The sequence below is a fragment of the Erpetoichthys calabaricus genome, chromosome 12 (assembly GCF_900747795.2).
Source record: "Erpetoichthys calabaricus chromosome 12, fErpCal1.3, whole genome shotgun sequence".
Classification (NCBI taxonomy): domain Eukaryota; kingdom Metazoa; phylum Chordata; class Cladistia; order Polypteriformes; family Polypteridae; genus Erpetoichthys; species Erpetoichthys calabaricus.
Window position 1 is genome coordinate 50041203 of NC_041405.2, and position 16474 is coordinate 50057676.

A 16474-nucleotide genomic window follows, 5' to 3' on the forward strand; every position below is an offset into this window, starting at 1 on the left:
AAAGCATGGGGGTGGAAACATCATGCTTTGGGGCTGTTTTTCTGCAAAGGGACCAGGACGACTGATCCGTGTAAAGGAACGAATGAATGGGGCCATGTATCGTCAGATTTTGAGTGAAAACCTCCTTCCATCAGCAAGGGCATTGAAGATGAAACGTGGCTGGGTCTTTCAGCATGACAATGATCCCAAACACACCGCCCGGGTAATGAAGGAGTGGCTTCGTAAGAAGCATTTCAAGGTCCTGGAGTGGCCTAGCCAGTCTCCAGATCTCAACCCCATAGAAAATCTTTGGAGGGAGTTGAAAGTACGTGTTGCCCAGCGACAGCCCCAAAACATCACTGCTCTAGAGGAGATCTGCATGGAGGAATGGGCCAAAATACCAGCAACAGTGTGTGAAAACCTTGTGAAGACTGACAGAAAACATTTGACCTCTGTCATTGCCAACAAAGGGTATATAACAAAATATTGAAATGTACTTTTATTATTGACCAAATACTTTTTTTCCACCATAATTTGCAAATAAATTCTTCAAAAATCAAACAATGTTGTTTTCTGGATTTTTTTTTTCTCATTTTGTCTCTCATAGTTGAGGTATACCTATGATGAAAATTACAGGTCTCTCTCATCTTTTTAAGTGGGAGAACTTGCACAATTGGTGGCTGACTAAATACTTTTTTGCCCCACTGTGTGTATATATATATATATATATATATATATATATATATATATATATATATATATATATATATATATATATATATAAAATGTGTGTGTATGTGTGTGTGTGTGTGTATGATTTGGATAGTAATGTAAGTAACAAGCTGGTTATGTTTGCACGTGATCCAAGCTAGGTGGACTGGCAGATAATCTAGAATCTGTTGAATCACTACAGAGGGGCTTAGACAGAATACATGTGTGGGCAAATTTGTGCCAGATGAAATTTAATGTAAGTAAAGTATATTACACATAGGAAGTACAAATGTTAGGTCTGAGTACACAATGGTAGGTCTGAAAATCGAAAAGTACACCTTATGAGAAGTATTTAGAAAGTCATGGTGGAGTCAACAGTATCAAGAAGGCTAACAGAATATTAGGTTATATAGCACCTTGATGTGGAGAGTACAAGTCCAAGGAGGTTATGCTCAATCTTTATAACATACTGGTGAGGCCTCTATGCAGTACTGTATGCAGTTTTGGTCTCCAGGCTAGAAAAAGGACATAGCAGCACTGGAAAAAGTCCAGAAGAGTGACTAGGATGATTCCAGAGCTATAGGGGGTGAATTATGAGGAAAGATTAAAAGAGCTGAGCCTTTTCAGTTTAAGCAAAAGAAGATAAGAGGAGACATGATTGAAATGTTTAAAATTAGGAAGGGAATTAGAACAGTGATTGATCAAGACTGTTACTTTAAAATTAGATCATCAAGAACACTGGGGACACAGTTGGAAACTTGTTAAGGGTAAATTTCACACTAACATTAGGAAGTTTTTCTTTACATAGAGAACCACAGACACATGGAATAAGATAACAAGTAGTGTGTTAGACAGTAGGATTTAATGGACTTTCAAAACTAGACTTGATGTGACTTTGGAAAAATTACATGGATAGGACTGGTGAGTTTTGTTGGGCTGAATGGCCTGTTCTCATCTAAACTGTTGTAATTTTCTAAACTGAGGCAGCAGACCTAACAAGCACCAGTTTCATCCAGCCGTAGTCCGTCTTTATAAAAGAAACATGATACAGGCTTGCCAATCAGAATTCACCCCTACACATAATTCAGTTTTTCAGATGCTTTTCAGCAGTGGAGCTGGGATCAAATTAAGGCTCAGAATTATTCATTTTCAGTGATTACTGTTCAAACTAGTGGAAAATAAAAAAGCAAATTATGAAAATGTCAGTAAAAATTACTAGTTTCAGTAGGCCTGGATCAAGGTTAAGTGGAAACAATGGACACACCTTACGCATACGTATGTCATGCTCATAACCACCATTGAAGACCTTTCTTGCAGAACAGTTACTTTCTCTGCTGGCAAATGTACCTGCACCAATCAAGTACCTAAATATACTAGTATATGTTGCATGTGCACAATATAATCATTACCATATACAAGAACCAACATCTTCTATCATTTAAACTAATCCTAGCGTTTAGTAATATCCTCAAGGAACTTGCTGTCTAGCACACAAAGTAGGGAATGTGTCTAACCTGTCATATGCTTCAATATCAAAGCAGAACCTCTTGTCGATGGAATCAGTTTTCCGTCGAATGCAGGACTTGACCTTTAACTCAATAGTACTCTGCATTGAAGACAAAAACCAGAATTAGCCAGATATCCATTTCCTGGACAGGTTCACCTCACAATACACAGTGTCTTACCGTCCGCCCTGTAGTCTTCTGTTCAGTGGAATTCATAATGAGTAGCTTGTTGTCCTTGTCGTATTTACAGTAATATTTTACCCAGGTCACACCCAGTGCCCCTAAAGAACAAAGGTAAAGTCGGATTTGAAACCAAACAATTTGTTGAAAACTGCTTAAAGATGTTATCCTTGAATGTTCAAATACCTGCCACCCAAAATGACATACCTTATGGACAACTAGTCTTTTCAGAAATGCCATACTACTGCCATCATTAAGCCCCTAGACCCAACTGCGTAAAAAGAACATATTTCAAATTAAGGCTTACACTTTTCCTGTGAGTAGAGGTATCCTTCAATTATTGGTTGGCCTGGAATCTTACACAGCTGAGGTGAGTCTTTCATTCGCTTCATTAGCTCCTCCATCTCTTCTTGTGTACTTTCAAAACGATTTCGTGTCTGAAATATATATAAGAAACAAATCATAGTTCACTAAAAATGAAAACTCTCCACTCATAAAAAGAGGTTAAACTGATTGCAAGACTTATAACTCACCAAAAAGACTTAACCTGTTAGCCACCATCTTCCAAATGGCATTAACTTATGGACTGTTGTCTAATAAGACATGGTCTGTAAGTTTAAGACTTTTTGAGAGATGTTGTTTGACAGATTAGGACATTTTAACCAATACAAATATTTTTTATGTACAGCCCAACTGGAAAATCAAAATTATATGATTTGCTGGACACATGATATGCTGATAAGGCTTTGATCCATCAAATTGTGATCCAAGTTCCTGTTGACATTCACTAGCTTCTGTGAGCACAGTATTAAAAAAAAGAAAAAACATAATGCAGTACAATAGAAATTAAAAAGGAAACTGCAAGAACACACAAATGACACCAGAACATAAAGACAAAAAACATGACCAACTAAAACAAAAAATGACAAATGTACCAGTGTACAAAGCGAAATGCAATCACGTTAACTGGAGATTTAATAAAAACCTCCTTAAGATGGCACTCTAATATATTCAGAGAGTGCTCACAGAATACCTGCATCCCTCTGTATTTTATTTGAAAATGACTGTTTTAATGTCATCCTCAAATGTATTCATATTGAACACAACTATGCCCACACATGTTCACATTCAGCAGTGAGCATGAGCTTGTCCTGCAAGAATCACTACAATCACACAATTGTGATGTCAACAATGATGTCATAATCACTCAAAAAACATAAAAAAGAAGTATTTGCTAGTGCGTAAAGTCAACAAAACAACAAAAACACAGGTAGTGAGATCTGACATCCTATCACAAAAAGGAGTCCTAGCAGAGGATTTAACAGAAATTAGGTTAAAGCTGCTAACCTGGAAACACATGTAGATACACAAGTATCTGTTCCCAATCACTAATGCTCAAAAAGAAAATCACTACACTGAAAACACCGTTTTCATAGATAATGGGCAACAAAGGTCCAACCAGTAGTTCTTTGATTCAAATAGAGAAAGTCAGTTGCCAAAATTAATCTGATGTAAAATGGATCTGTATACCTGAACAAATAACTCCTAGTTTAAAAAAGGTATCCCTAACTAAGTGTCACCTAGGCATTTTACTACCATAGATTCAAGCAAAACAAGGACAGTACTCACATTCTGTAAGCTGAGCTGAAGCTGTTGCTTGTATGGCATGAAATCTTGGCTCATTTCTACAGTTAGATTGTTCAGAGTGAACAAGCTGTGAAGAAAAGCCAGCACCTGAAAACAGAAAGTTATGTTACTCTTGGCCAACCAGGGTGGAGACAAGCTTCTGTAATGGGCACAATTCCTTACTCTCAAGTAGGGTCTATCCTGCTGTGTCTACTTTCTCATGTCATACTTGAAATGATGTTCAAACTGGGTTTAAAGACTAATGGTAACACAGGACACCAGAAAGACTTTCTAGAATCAAATAAATGTTGGGAGTGAAATTATCCACTTTTATGTTGTATATTGTTTTTCATTTACAGACCATGGACAATGTGTTAGAATGGTGACTCGAAATCATTCTGCCGTTTGACCGAAAGTAGAAGTGGTGTTCTGTTCATGGGGCATATCAAAACTGTTCTTACTGGTGCCAAGATAAGCTCCAATCATGACCACATATAGGAAGCAGTAAGTACAAAAAGTCAGTGTTCAGGGAAAAACGTTTTTCTTTCCTAAACAGTAATAAAAAAACATTGTAAGTCTGCTCCACCTCCTTCATTTAGTTCAACAATACATAAAATGGACTAAGCAAGTTCATGATAGATATCCACTTACTGGCTCCACAACATCAAACTTCTTTCTGTCCTGCACCTGTTGAATCTGGTATACATACTCCACTGATGCTTCATAAAAATTGAGGTGCTCCTTGTCTAGTTGAACATCTGCCTGAAGTTAAGAAAACATTTATTTCACAAAATATGTGCATCAATGTAGATCCAGAAATGGCTCACCACAGCATTCAATATTATAAAACAATTACTGAAGAAAAGAATGAAGAGCAGACACCAGCCCATCCTATCTGAAAATTAACTTTAAGTGGTCAGGAGAGGGCAGTATTTCATACATTTTCAGCAGATTCACACTTCCACATACCTCCAGTAGGTGGGCCTCCTTCTTCTTCGAAGATAACTGCAAGTGTTTGTCCAACTGCGAATAAAATCTTTCTCCTTCTTTCTCAAATTTCTTCTTTTTCTCCTGAAATTTAAATTGAACCAAAAAAGCTGTTTAACTGAGACAAAGAAAAATATATACATACATTAACAATCTGATACACTGCAGATTTTTGTGAATGCATATTCATCACTGTGGCCCCTATATTGTGGGACTTGTTTAAACCAGTATGTAAGAATCCAACTATTCCTAAAAACAGCACTTCTGCTCTATCTTTAATATCTTTTCCAAATTTATTTAATTTATGACAGACAGACAGACAGACAGACAGACAGACAGACAGACAGACAGACAGACAGACAGACAGATAGATAGATAGATAGATAGATAGATAGATAGATAGATAGATAGATAGATAGATCCCTCACATTTTTGTAAATATTTTATTATATCTTTGCATGGGACAACACTGAAGATATGACACTTTGATACAATTGTAAAGTAGTCAGTGTGTAAATTTGCTGTCCCCTCAAAATAACTCAACACACAGCCATTAATGTCTAAACAGCTGGCAACAAAACTGAGTACACCCCTAAATGAAAAATGTCCAAATTGTGCCCAAAGTGTCAATATTTTGTATAGCCACCATTATTTTTCAGCACTGCCTTAACTCTCTTGGGCATGGAGTTCACTAGAGCTTCACAGGTTGCCACTGGAATCCTCTTCCACTCCTCCATGACGACATCACAGAGCTGGTGGAAGTTAGAGACCTTGCGCTCCACCACCTTCCGTTTGAGGATGCCCCACAGATGCTCAATAGGGTTTAGATATGTGAGGGGTGTACTCACTTTTGTGAGATACTGTAGATTTAGACTTTATTTGTCCTTCAAGAGGAAATTACAATTTTACAGAAGCTCAAGAAAAAACATTGTAACAAACAAACATTAATCCCACAAACACACATAAGAACTCCTGGCTTGAATAAGAGAGATGCTGTAGCCAATCACACGTTTGTAGGTGAGATGAAGATGTGGTCAGATCTTCTCACTTGTACTCTATGTTTATATTTAAAGATGCTGACATTCAAAAAGAGCAAGTGCAGCTTGTTGTGTCCAAAAATCCAAGATGCTAATTGAAGTTTGTGTTTTTTGACTCTGCTCTACTAACTGCAATGATGCTGACACTACCATGGTGTTTGTACTGTTAATTGTCATCTCTGTATATTTACTCAACTGTCTTACAGTCCAGTTTGATGGCTGCACATTCTTCTCCCTTTTTCCCCTGTATACCATGGTGCATTTCAATTTTCTTATTATACTAGTTTGAAATGCACAGTATCCATCTTTGCTTGGAAAAGTGCCTTGTGCTTTTTGTGTATTAGTGTAAATAAAAATGCTAGATGATACAATACATCTCAAGGAGCACAACATTTACAAACCTAGGTTGGCTTGAACAATGGCTGAATATTAATGCCATCATGTTAACATTTCAGAGATTAGTCGACTGAATATTAATGCCATCATGTTAACATTTCAGAGATTAGTCATTAGAAACAGAAAGTGTGATTTTAAGCACAATGATGCTGGGTTCTGAAATGGCACATCTGTCACAAAATGAGGGTAATAAGAACCCAACATTAATCTATAAAAAAAACTGGTTAAATTCCAAATTAATATATTATAAATCAGTAGGTTACAGAGTGGTACATATGATTGCATGGATTTTTCAGGGTGTTAAAATGTTCTGGCATACACTTAACATGCACATTTTTGCAGTAACTAAGAATAAGGGTATCCTGGGATGGAGTATTGGTCCATCCATGGTTGGTTCCTACCCTGCATAAGGTCCTATCCATACAATCTCGTGACACTATGATAGAAAACGTGGTTTTGGAAAAAGAATGTGTAGATGTAGGTTATTATCTTGAGCTACACTGCATTGTATACTGCATCAAGGGCATGATGATCCATTTGTGCCTTACAAAGCTAAGCAAATGAAACCTCAAGGTAAGGTTATAGTAGGGAACTCCTTGACAGTTCCATATTTGAAGACCCTCTAAAAGGACGACACCAGGTTCTAGAAACTGGTCTGCCTGATGAGCACAAGTGAAGATGAATTTTTTTTTATACTCTGATGCTGAGTTCTGAACAGGCATCCCTATCAACATCTCTTACTATAAAAGTTTAAAATTTTACAATTTACAAAATATCTGATTTTAAATTAATATATGTTGTTATGGATGTCTTAGTTTATCTCCAATCCAGTGATACTTAAAGCATTTTTTGAATGGCAATCCAACCCTTTTTGAACCTGATTTGTGTTTATTTTACAACTATTACTGTGAATGTGAAAAATCCCTTTGTGATAGTGATCTGTAAAACACATTATGTAAAATAAAGGTTGTGCAAAAGAAATGGGAGCTTTAGGATGTAGAAAAAAACTGTAATACCCAGAGAAAACATGCTGGTAGGGGGAAGAGTGTGCAAGCGCAATAAAAATAGCTATACTAAATACTGCTCTCCTATGCTGACCTACATAATTATTCTAAAACACACAAATGTGCAGCAATAAATACAACAGGTCCTACTTAAGGTAGTGTTATAACACGACAGTCATTCTTTGTAAAAATACCACTTTCAGTTCTTGATTTTCCATTTGTATGAATAAGAATATCAGATTTGAAAGGCCAGTCAAGACTGTTTATCTCACACTGATTAAACATGACTTTATTAAATACTTAGTGTTTGGTTTTCTATTGTTCTTGATAAAAAAATAATTGCAATCATGTAATCTGAGAAGGCACTGGTCCCTGAGTGAGACCTGTGATCAGAAAGCAGGAAGTGTCTTGTTCCTGGTTAAACACCTTTAAAAAACAACATTGAACAGTCTTACCTGAGGGCATAGCAAGGGGAAATGTAAGTAAGTTCAATGTAAAGCATGTCTGAATTTTGCCTTTGTTTAATCAACACCGTAGTTTTCTCCAAGGTATTATATTTTTGACAGTTTTTTATGAACACTTATTTTTTACATTTGGCAATGATGGTTTCAGACACTTTGCCCAGCTGCCTGAAGGGTGCATAGCTAATATCCAGTTCATTCTCCATTGAGTTATCCTTCGGAGGATCACCCTCAGCTAAAAAAAAAAAAACAAAAAAACACACAGACTGGACACTATCTCTATTCCTCCCAGCAACAATGGATGAGCACCCACATATCTACATCCAAAATCAGTAATACAGACAATAAAAGTACTGAAGGACTGAAAAGTGACAATTTCTCTATGGTGTCTGCGCTGCCCTCATTCTTGAGATAATCTTGTATTCCCTTGCAGCAAAGACTTTTATGAAGTGCCTAAAGTCAATTGCAAGTAAAACTGGCATTGAGAGAGAAAACAGAAAGACTATTATTATCTTTCTCCTGCCTCACCATGCACCAGTTAGTTCTTGATTAGTATAACTTTTCCTTTCCATACAAACATAAAAGATATGTGGTGCCACTCAAGAATAAAAGTTATGAAACCTGAGCGTGTTTTATGATACTTGTTCCATTCTACTTAGTCCATTATTAGCATTCGGGCACAAAGGCACATATTTTAGCAGCATCAGACACAAAGCAACAGCCATCCTTGAGTGGAAAGCCAGTCAATCACATGTACACTCATATTCCTATAGGCTAATTTAGTGTTTCCAAATAACCATACATACATCATTGGGAATATCCAGAGAAAACCCCACTAGGAAAAGAGAGAACATGATCATTGTCAATTGTGAGTCATGAGCACTAACCACTGCACCATCATGCCTCATTTGTCCTTACTAGTTAATGATGGTTTTAAAACTATTAAGAAAACAACAATTATTCATACAGAGGAAAACATAACTTGAATTAAAATCATGCTTTTAAACCTAAAATGGCAATGAGTGTACAAATACAGAAAATATTTATTAAACATTATTAAAAAGAGTACTGTTATTGATAAAACTGTAACTATACACTGTTATACAATTTGCAGTTCATAAAATGGTGCAAAATTATGTACAGTAACCATAGTCCGTGGGTGAATTTGCAGGTTGAATGGCTATCAGTGTACACAAAACAAATTTACTTTGCACAGAACAAACACATTCATGTACTCTAATATTCCTTTAATACTGTACTCTAGTTAAACTGACTGTAGTAGAAAGCTAATTGGGTATGTTCATGGAAATTACGACACACTGAGTGTGGGTTTCCTCCGGGCGCTCCAGTTTCCTCCCACAGTCCAAAGACATGCAGGTTAGGTGGATTGACGATTCTAAATTGGCCCTAGTGTGTGCTTGGTGTGTGGGTGTGTTTGTGTGTGTCCTGCGGTGGGTTGGCACCCTGCCCGGGATTGGTTCCTGCCTTGTGCCCTATGTTGGCTGGGATTGCCTCCAGCAGACCCCCGTGACCCTGTGTTTGGATTCAGCGGGTTGGAAAATGGATGGATGGATGATATAGTACAACAATTTTGTCACTTTCAAATCAAATGAGTTTGATAGACTAAATAATTTCTCTTTTTTGTCAAATTTCTCATAATTGTATGTTCTATGTTCTAATTAAACAAGTACAGATTTTGATTTTAATGTAGACATATCCTACATCCTTTATAGGTTTATTATAGGGTGTCACATGCATGAGCATGGGAAACAGCTTATGGGCTTATGGGAGTAAAGGGGTTGATCTATTTCTCTGATCCTTCCTCTCTTTCTCCATCTGCATACCAGCTGACTGACAACCTTACAACCTCTGACATCATCTCTAGTATTCACTCTCCTGGACCTGCCTCTTCCTGTTGTCATTCTTCATAGACCAGCACATCTGTTCCTTCCCTCAGTTCTGCGTTGCACTCCTGTCTGTAAAGTCGTGATATTTTCCTCTCACAGTTCCAAAAGCACATGGGGTTACCAAGGTAATACCCCAGCTTTTGTCTATGTTTTTGTACAAGGGCTAGACAGAACGTTTTTGACTCCTGGGGTAAATTTAGCTTTTTAAATAAGCAGACAGATAAGCATATATACATTAACACACAAGATATATACATAGACCAGAATGACTAAAGTGTAAGAAAAAGACAACTAAAATTTCTATCTAGGCGACATAAAGGTGATGGTCCACAGCTCTACAAAACTGGATTTGCTTCCTCAACTACTGCTTGTTTCAGTGCGTGCATTTGTGATTGTGAGTGTGACCCCATTTTTGGCCATCACCCTTTCCACAGCTAGTTTCAATGGTCTCTCCAAAAAGGCATCTCCAGACTCTAAAAGAAAAGGTAGGTGAAGAAAATGGATCAACAGACTGGAAAAACTATACATCAAGTAGCAATTTAGTTCAATAAAGGAAATCCAATTTCAGAATTATCAACAGTGAACATAAGAGTTCACTTGGGTTTGCTTTATTCATTACAATTATTGCATGTAATCATGACATAATTAACAAAATGGTTATCTCCAATGATGTATCTATCTTACGATGTTCAAATAACAAATCCAAGGAGCATTGCTGATCTTTGCATATACAGTATGCTTCAGTGTACATGTCAGACATGTCAGCAAAGTAGGCTGAAAAAGTGGGTTGTGAATGAATGTTGCATTTTTATAGCAGGAGACAAAAAACACTCTTTCACAAAAGGCAGCATGTCTGGTATCTCAAAAGAACATTACTATTTTTAACAGTACAAACACTGCCATTATTTTTCAAGCAACCTTGATGATTAATCTAACAGTGTCTTGCCAGCAGAATAAGTCAGCACTTAAGACCTTGCCACTGATAACTTGGCTTTTGAAAATACTTTTACTAAATATTTGTAAATTTAATACATGCCAGCTAACACTAACTAAGACTGACATTTACAGTTATGAAGCCTGCAGTTTTCCATGATGTGGACCTTCTAAGGAATTTTATTGTTGAGGTTGTCCTGAGTGTAAAGCAAATCAGAGAATATCTGTTTATGATACGGGATTATCATCTGTTAGGCAGATGTGGCAGACAAATATAATAATAATAGGATTCATTCATTCATTTCTCTGTTTCTGTGAATGAGAGGACAGTTACCTTTGACAGCCTTGAATGGCTGCAGCAGGTATCACTCCCTTGAACCGAAGACCATCGATAGTCATGACTGAGGATAAACTGGCCAATAAGGGCACAGAACAAGCAGGGGTGGTGCAAAGTGTTTTAATTCTACACGGTTTAAACAATAAAGAGCAGTGCAGTCCATTTAATAATAAATAATCCCAAAACAAAAAAACACTTCTTTATCCTACTAATTCTTTCTTCTTGTCTTTTTTCCTGTTTGCTTCTCCTTTTTCAATATGTCCCACTCAGGCTCAGGTTATGCTTTACTGGGCACAGGTGCCTAATCATTCAACCCATAGCACTAATATTGGCCAAACTGTACGCATCTGCACGTAAAATTGTGCTCAGTTGATCCGTCCCATCAACACCCCAGGGCCGCTCTTCAATGCTTTCATACACACCTACGCTCACCTACAGCCTGATTGCACAGTTTTTAATTAAAATTAGTACACTACAATGGAGCTCTAAAACACGATTTACCAAATTATCAAATAATACTTCTAATTTTGGTTCTTTTTCTGAGCAAACAATAACAATTGGAAATTACATTGGATTTCCATTCAATGGAATTGGCAGCATGGCAGTGCAGTGGTTAGCATTGCTATGTCACCGCTTCAGGGAACTCTACTTCAATCCTAGGTTGCATGTTATATTTAAATAATTTTAGTATTTCCACCTTCTTTTCACGTCCCAAGGACATGTACGCTATGTTAAGTCAACTAGTGCCTCTCTTTTGGCCCTGTATAAGTGAGTGTGCAGGTGAGCATCTGCTGCGGATGGACTGGTAACCTGTATAAGGGAAAAACAGTGCTTGAAATTGCATGCCTGTTAAACAAGGACATCCTGACTTCATTTGCACCAGAATATTTATAAATATAGAGGAGATCTTAACATTTTAACTTTATATTTTGTTTTCTGATAACAATTTACATATAATAAGTCTTATTTATATGAACCAGATATTTACCCAAGACTTTTAATGATTAACTATTTTGGGACCTTTTAATGGTATTTACTCGCAGAGAGGTGTTACAAGAGTATACTATTTATCTGTGTGCTGACTAGTTAATTGAAATGCTTACTCTGCCACTATATTGAAATGAATCTAACAGATAAAGTTATTCAGTTAGATTTTTTCAGTCTGTCATATCGCATTGAACAACAGCACATGGGGCTCCACCAGTTGGTATAATAAATGGACATCCATTTTGAATTTCATTGTAATTATAACTCAAGAATGTTTGTTTTTTACTGAGTATTTTCCACAACACTTGTCTAGGTCCAATTCCTGCCTTCTGTCCAGTGCTGCAAAGACAGCACAAGCCTTCCCATTACGTAAAGAACCTGAGGGAGACTCAAACATAAGAACAGAAAGAGATTCAGACCTTTATGACAGGCTGTCTGTATGCTTAGAAAGGTAAAATCCGTTTAGAGTTAAAGTGGTGGAGGTCACTGTCAACAGATCTTTGAAATTACCTGGAAAGAATGCTGGTGGTACAAAAATTAAGTGAAAATAGAAAAACCTAAAGTATATTATACACAACAAAAGGTTGTGGTTGGGAGACTTTAAATCAATGTTCCCCAACCCTTGTGGTATAAAGACCCAGTTTTTCACATGCTTGTGTGTTCGCACCCCCTTGGTTGGTGTTCCACTCTGTGAACTCAGTGCAATCGTCTGAGCCGAGGGAGTGGAGTGGTCCCACTCTGTGAATTAAGCGCAATCATCAAAACAGGTATACAGCGAGATCGACAGAGCGTTACATGGATCAAGCGTGATCGTCAGTGCTTTTCTTCCTTGGTGAACTGAACGGTATCGTCAGAGCTGGCATTGGGGAGATATTATATATATATATTGAGGAGACACAGATACATTTAGTGCTATTCTTAATGACATACTGCACATTCTGAGATCATCTCGCACATTTTCTGAAATAACAGACATGCAAGAATGAAATTCACATAACACTAGTACTACTTACTCCTCCTCCTCCTGCCTCTGATATATTTTATGTATGTAATTCACACCATACAAAAACAGGATATAGTGCCTCACTGGACGGTTAATACCTTCTAGCACAACGGGCATGACAGAGTGAGACTTGGCAAAGATATTTCTGAGGTGTTGGACCGTACTCTTGGAAGTGACAACAGGTAGCCAATATAAACTAACAAATACCCAAAAAAGGTCTTCAGTGCAAATTTTCAGCATTGGCCTCTTCAAAGGGAACTAATCAAAGGGAACTAAAATACAGTCTGTATATCATATTCACCACTTTTCAGGTGTTTGTTACATCAATGCACATTACAATAACAGCTTGGTGATATTATGTATCATGTATTATGTATGTATTATGAATTTATGTATTATCAAGTATTATTATGAATGTGAGTCATCATTTAGCTGGTTTGGCTGCATTTTCCTATTTGATAAAGGGCATTTTCATTACCAGTTTTTCCAAAATGTTGCTCATGCATGGGTCAGAATTGCCATAAATAAGAGTTGGTCTCGTCCGTTATAGGAGATGGACGTCTGAAGCAGAGCTCCATTAGCAGCGGCTTTATTTTCCCACTTATTTCTTATTATATAGAGGTATCCTGTATTTACCCGACCCAAGGAACTTCCACTACAATATGTAAACATGAGTAACAAAAAGAGAAGTCAGAAAGAACCGGAAAAGAAACTTAAAGCTGCATCAAAGTCTGGACAGACATCCGGCCCGAGTACAAGGTATGGCCTCTCGGAGACTGACCTGGAACAGGCAGATGAATGCGCAGACTTCCTAGGACTCCGCTCCACTGCATCGTCTCCAGTCGAGAGTGAAAATGGGAGTGAGGGTGCAAGTGATACAGATCACAATGGATCACTGATTTCTGAGGATCATTCAAGACCAGAAAAGGCCCTGCAGTACATGCTCTCATCTACTCATCGCGAGCCCGCAGCCTCTGCTTTAACAGGAGCTGCAATTCCACTCGCAGAGCATGAAAGCCGAAGCAAACTGTCCGAAATGAAAAAGAGATAATCGCTACACTGGCTACGGCCATAAGTGAACTTAAGAAGGATAACAAAAACCGGGAAATGCGTCTATTTAAACGTTTTGATGTGACCTTTAAAGGCATAGTGGAGAAATTAGAGGAACACATCGAAGAAAATAGATCCAAACTGAAAAAACTTGCCGATCAGTTGAATGACGTTATAGATCAGTTGGAGGACATTAAGCACTCATTCACGGCTCGAATTGAAACAGTGGAACAATTGGCATCTAACACCGATTAAAAAGCTACAGCTGCGAATTCCGAATGCAAAAAACTCGGAGACAGACTTGCGGCCCTGGAAGATGGGTGCAGAAGGAATAATATAAGAATTGAAGGTATACCTGAGAAACGAGAAGGTTCAAACCCAGTGAAATTTGCAATAGAATTACTCTCTAAAATAATCTGAGATGACTTTGAATTAGATACCGAGATAGCAGCAGCTTATCGCATACTCAGATCAAACACCTTTAAACCCAGGTCTTTTATTGTTCGTTTCAAGCGATTACGATGTAAGCTTGATGTGATGGCACTTCTCAGACACAAGCAAGAGATTATATTTGAAAACAATCTCATTCGTATTTTCCCCGACTTCTCACCTTTAACAGCTGCAAAACGCACAGCCTACTTCGACATTAAAAAGCTGCTACGGAAAGCCGATATCAAATACAGCCTCTTGTATCCCGCCAAACTGAAAGTGGAAGTTCAAGACCAATATTATGTATTTTCAAGCAAGGAGGAAGCTGAAAAGGAATTAAAGAAGCTGTTCCCGACACTCTTTTGAAAGTCAATAATGAGCCGTATTCTGTCATGGCATGGGAAGGACTTATCATCTGCTGTCTGGTCCACTTTACTTGGACACTATATTTTTATGTTTTAATTACAGCTATAGGTGTGAGTGTGTGGAAGTAACTAAAGTAGGGTTTGTTTTTTTTTTGTTTTTTTTTTACCCTAAAGTAGACAGTTTAACATCATACCCTTGGTCAATTGCTATTTCTACTATTGCATTAGGATCTACTAAGTATATCCTAGACTACTTGTTAAAATCATTCCCAGGGTTCATTATTTTATTACCTTAATATCTTAAAATTGCTAAAGATTATATTTTAAGCTTAAAGACTGTTAATGATTATATTTTTGGCAGATAGTATTTAGACTTTAGCTGCAATAGATATCTCTACTTTGTTTTAATTCTCAAACACCGCTGTTTGGGGGTGGGCTTGTTTTGTTTTGGATGTGTTCTGTCTCTTGGTATGTCAGAGGACTGGGACATTGCAAAGTGGGATTTAGCGGGGAGGCAAAATGGGGGGTGGGGGGATAAAGGGGGGAGAGAAGGAGAGCAGGCTATATCTAATCTATTCTTCTAATCCTTATAACTATAAATATCAACATAATAATAGGCTATATGGCAATAACTCATGGGGAAATTTGAAATTAAGATTAAAACTGCCTCACTACCAGTTAAGACTATAAAATGACATCAAAAACTCAGAATCAATGTCTCCATGATGGGACAATTAACTTTGTGAGCTGGAATGTTAAAGGCCTGAATCACGAATTAAAGAGAAAGTATGCTCTCACCTAACAGGCTTAAACGCTAAAATAGTATTTTTACAGGAGACCCACTTACTAAGCAAGGATCAGTCCAGACTACAAAAAGACTGAACTGGCCAAATGTTCCATTCTAGCTTTACAAAGACAACTAGAGGTGTGGGAATTCTCATACACAGAACAGTCCCATTTGTAGCATCAGATGTAGTATCGGACCCTGAAGGGAGATATGTGATGGTCATGGGCAACTTATTTAACAGTAAAATGATTTTGATAAATGTTTATGCACCCAATGTCGATGATAAGGAATTCATGCAAAATCTATTTGCATCCATTCCCAATGTGAACACTCATAAAATTATAATGGCTGGATACTTTAATTGTGTTTTAAATCCACTCTTAGATAGGACTCCCGTCACAGGGGGGACGACATCTAACACTGCAAAGACAATTACACAGTTTGTAACTGACCACAACTTATCAGACCCCTGGAGGTTTCTAAACCCAAACTCAAGAACATATTCGTTCTACTCACCAATGCATCATAGCTACTCAAGAATTGATTATTTTTTTATAGATAATAATTTCTTGCCTAAGATTAAATCGTGCAAATACGACACAATTTTTATCTCCGACCATGCCCCTCTAGTCTTGGAGCTAAAATCATTAAGCCCCTCACACTCACCTCGCAGATGGCGTCTTAACCCTCTTCTATTAGCAGACGAGAACTGCATAGAATTTATATCCAAAAAAATCAGCTTCTTCATAGAGACAAACACACCCTCAGAGGTTTCTGCAGGAACACTCTG

At 37.5% G+C, this 16474-nt stretch overlaps 1 protein-coding gene across 1 annotated transcript in view; it reads right to left on the reverse strand.

Annotated features, from left to right (window-relative positions):
- The window catches only part of ophn1 (oligophrenin 1), a 213061-nt gene that overhangs the window by 112983 nt on the left and 83604 nt on the right, over positions 1–16474 (reverse strand). Inside the window, exons 5-10 of the mRNA XM_028815498.2 lie at positions 4971–5072; positions 4653–4763; positions 4005–4109; positions 2683–2812; positions 2376–2476; positions 2205–2296 (exon numbers count right to left, since the gene is read on the reverse strand). Coding sequence (XP_028671331.1) covers positions 2205–2296; positions 2376–2476; positions 2683–2812; positions 4005–4109; positions 4653–4763; positions 4971–5072 — 641 coding nt within the window. The remainder of the gene's footprint in view (positions 1–2204; positions 2297–2375; positions 2477–2682; positions 2813–4004; positions 4110–4652; positions 4764–4970; positions 5073–16474) is intronic.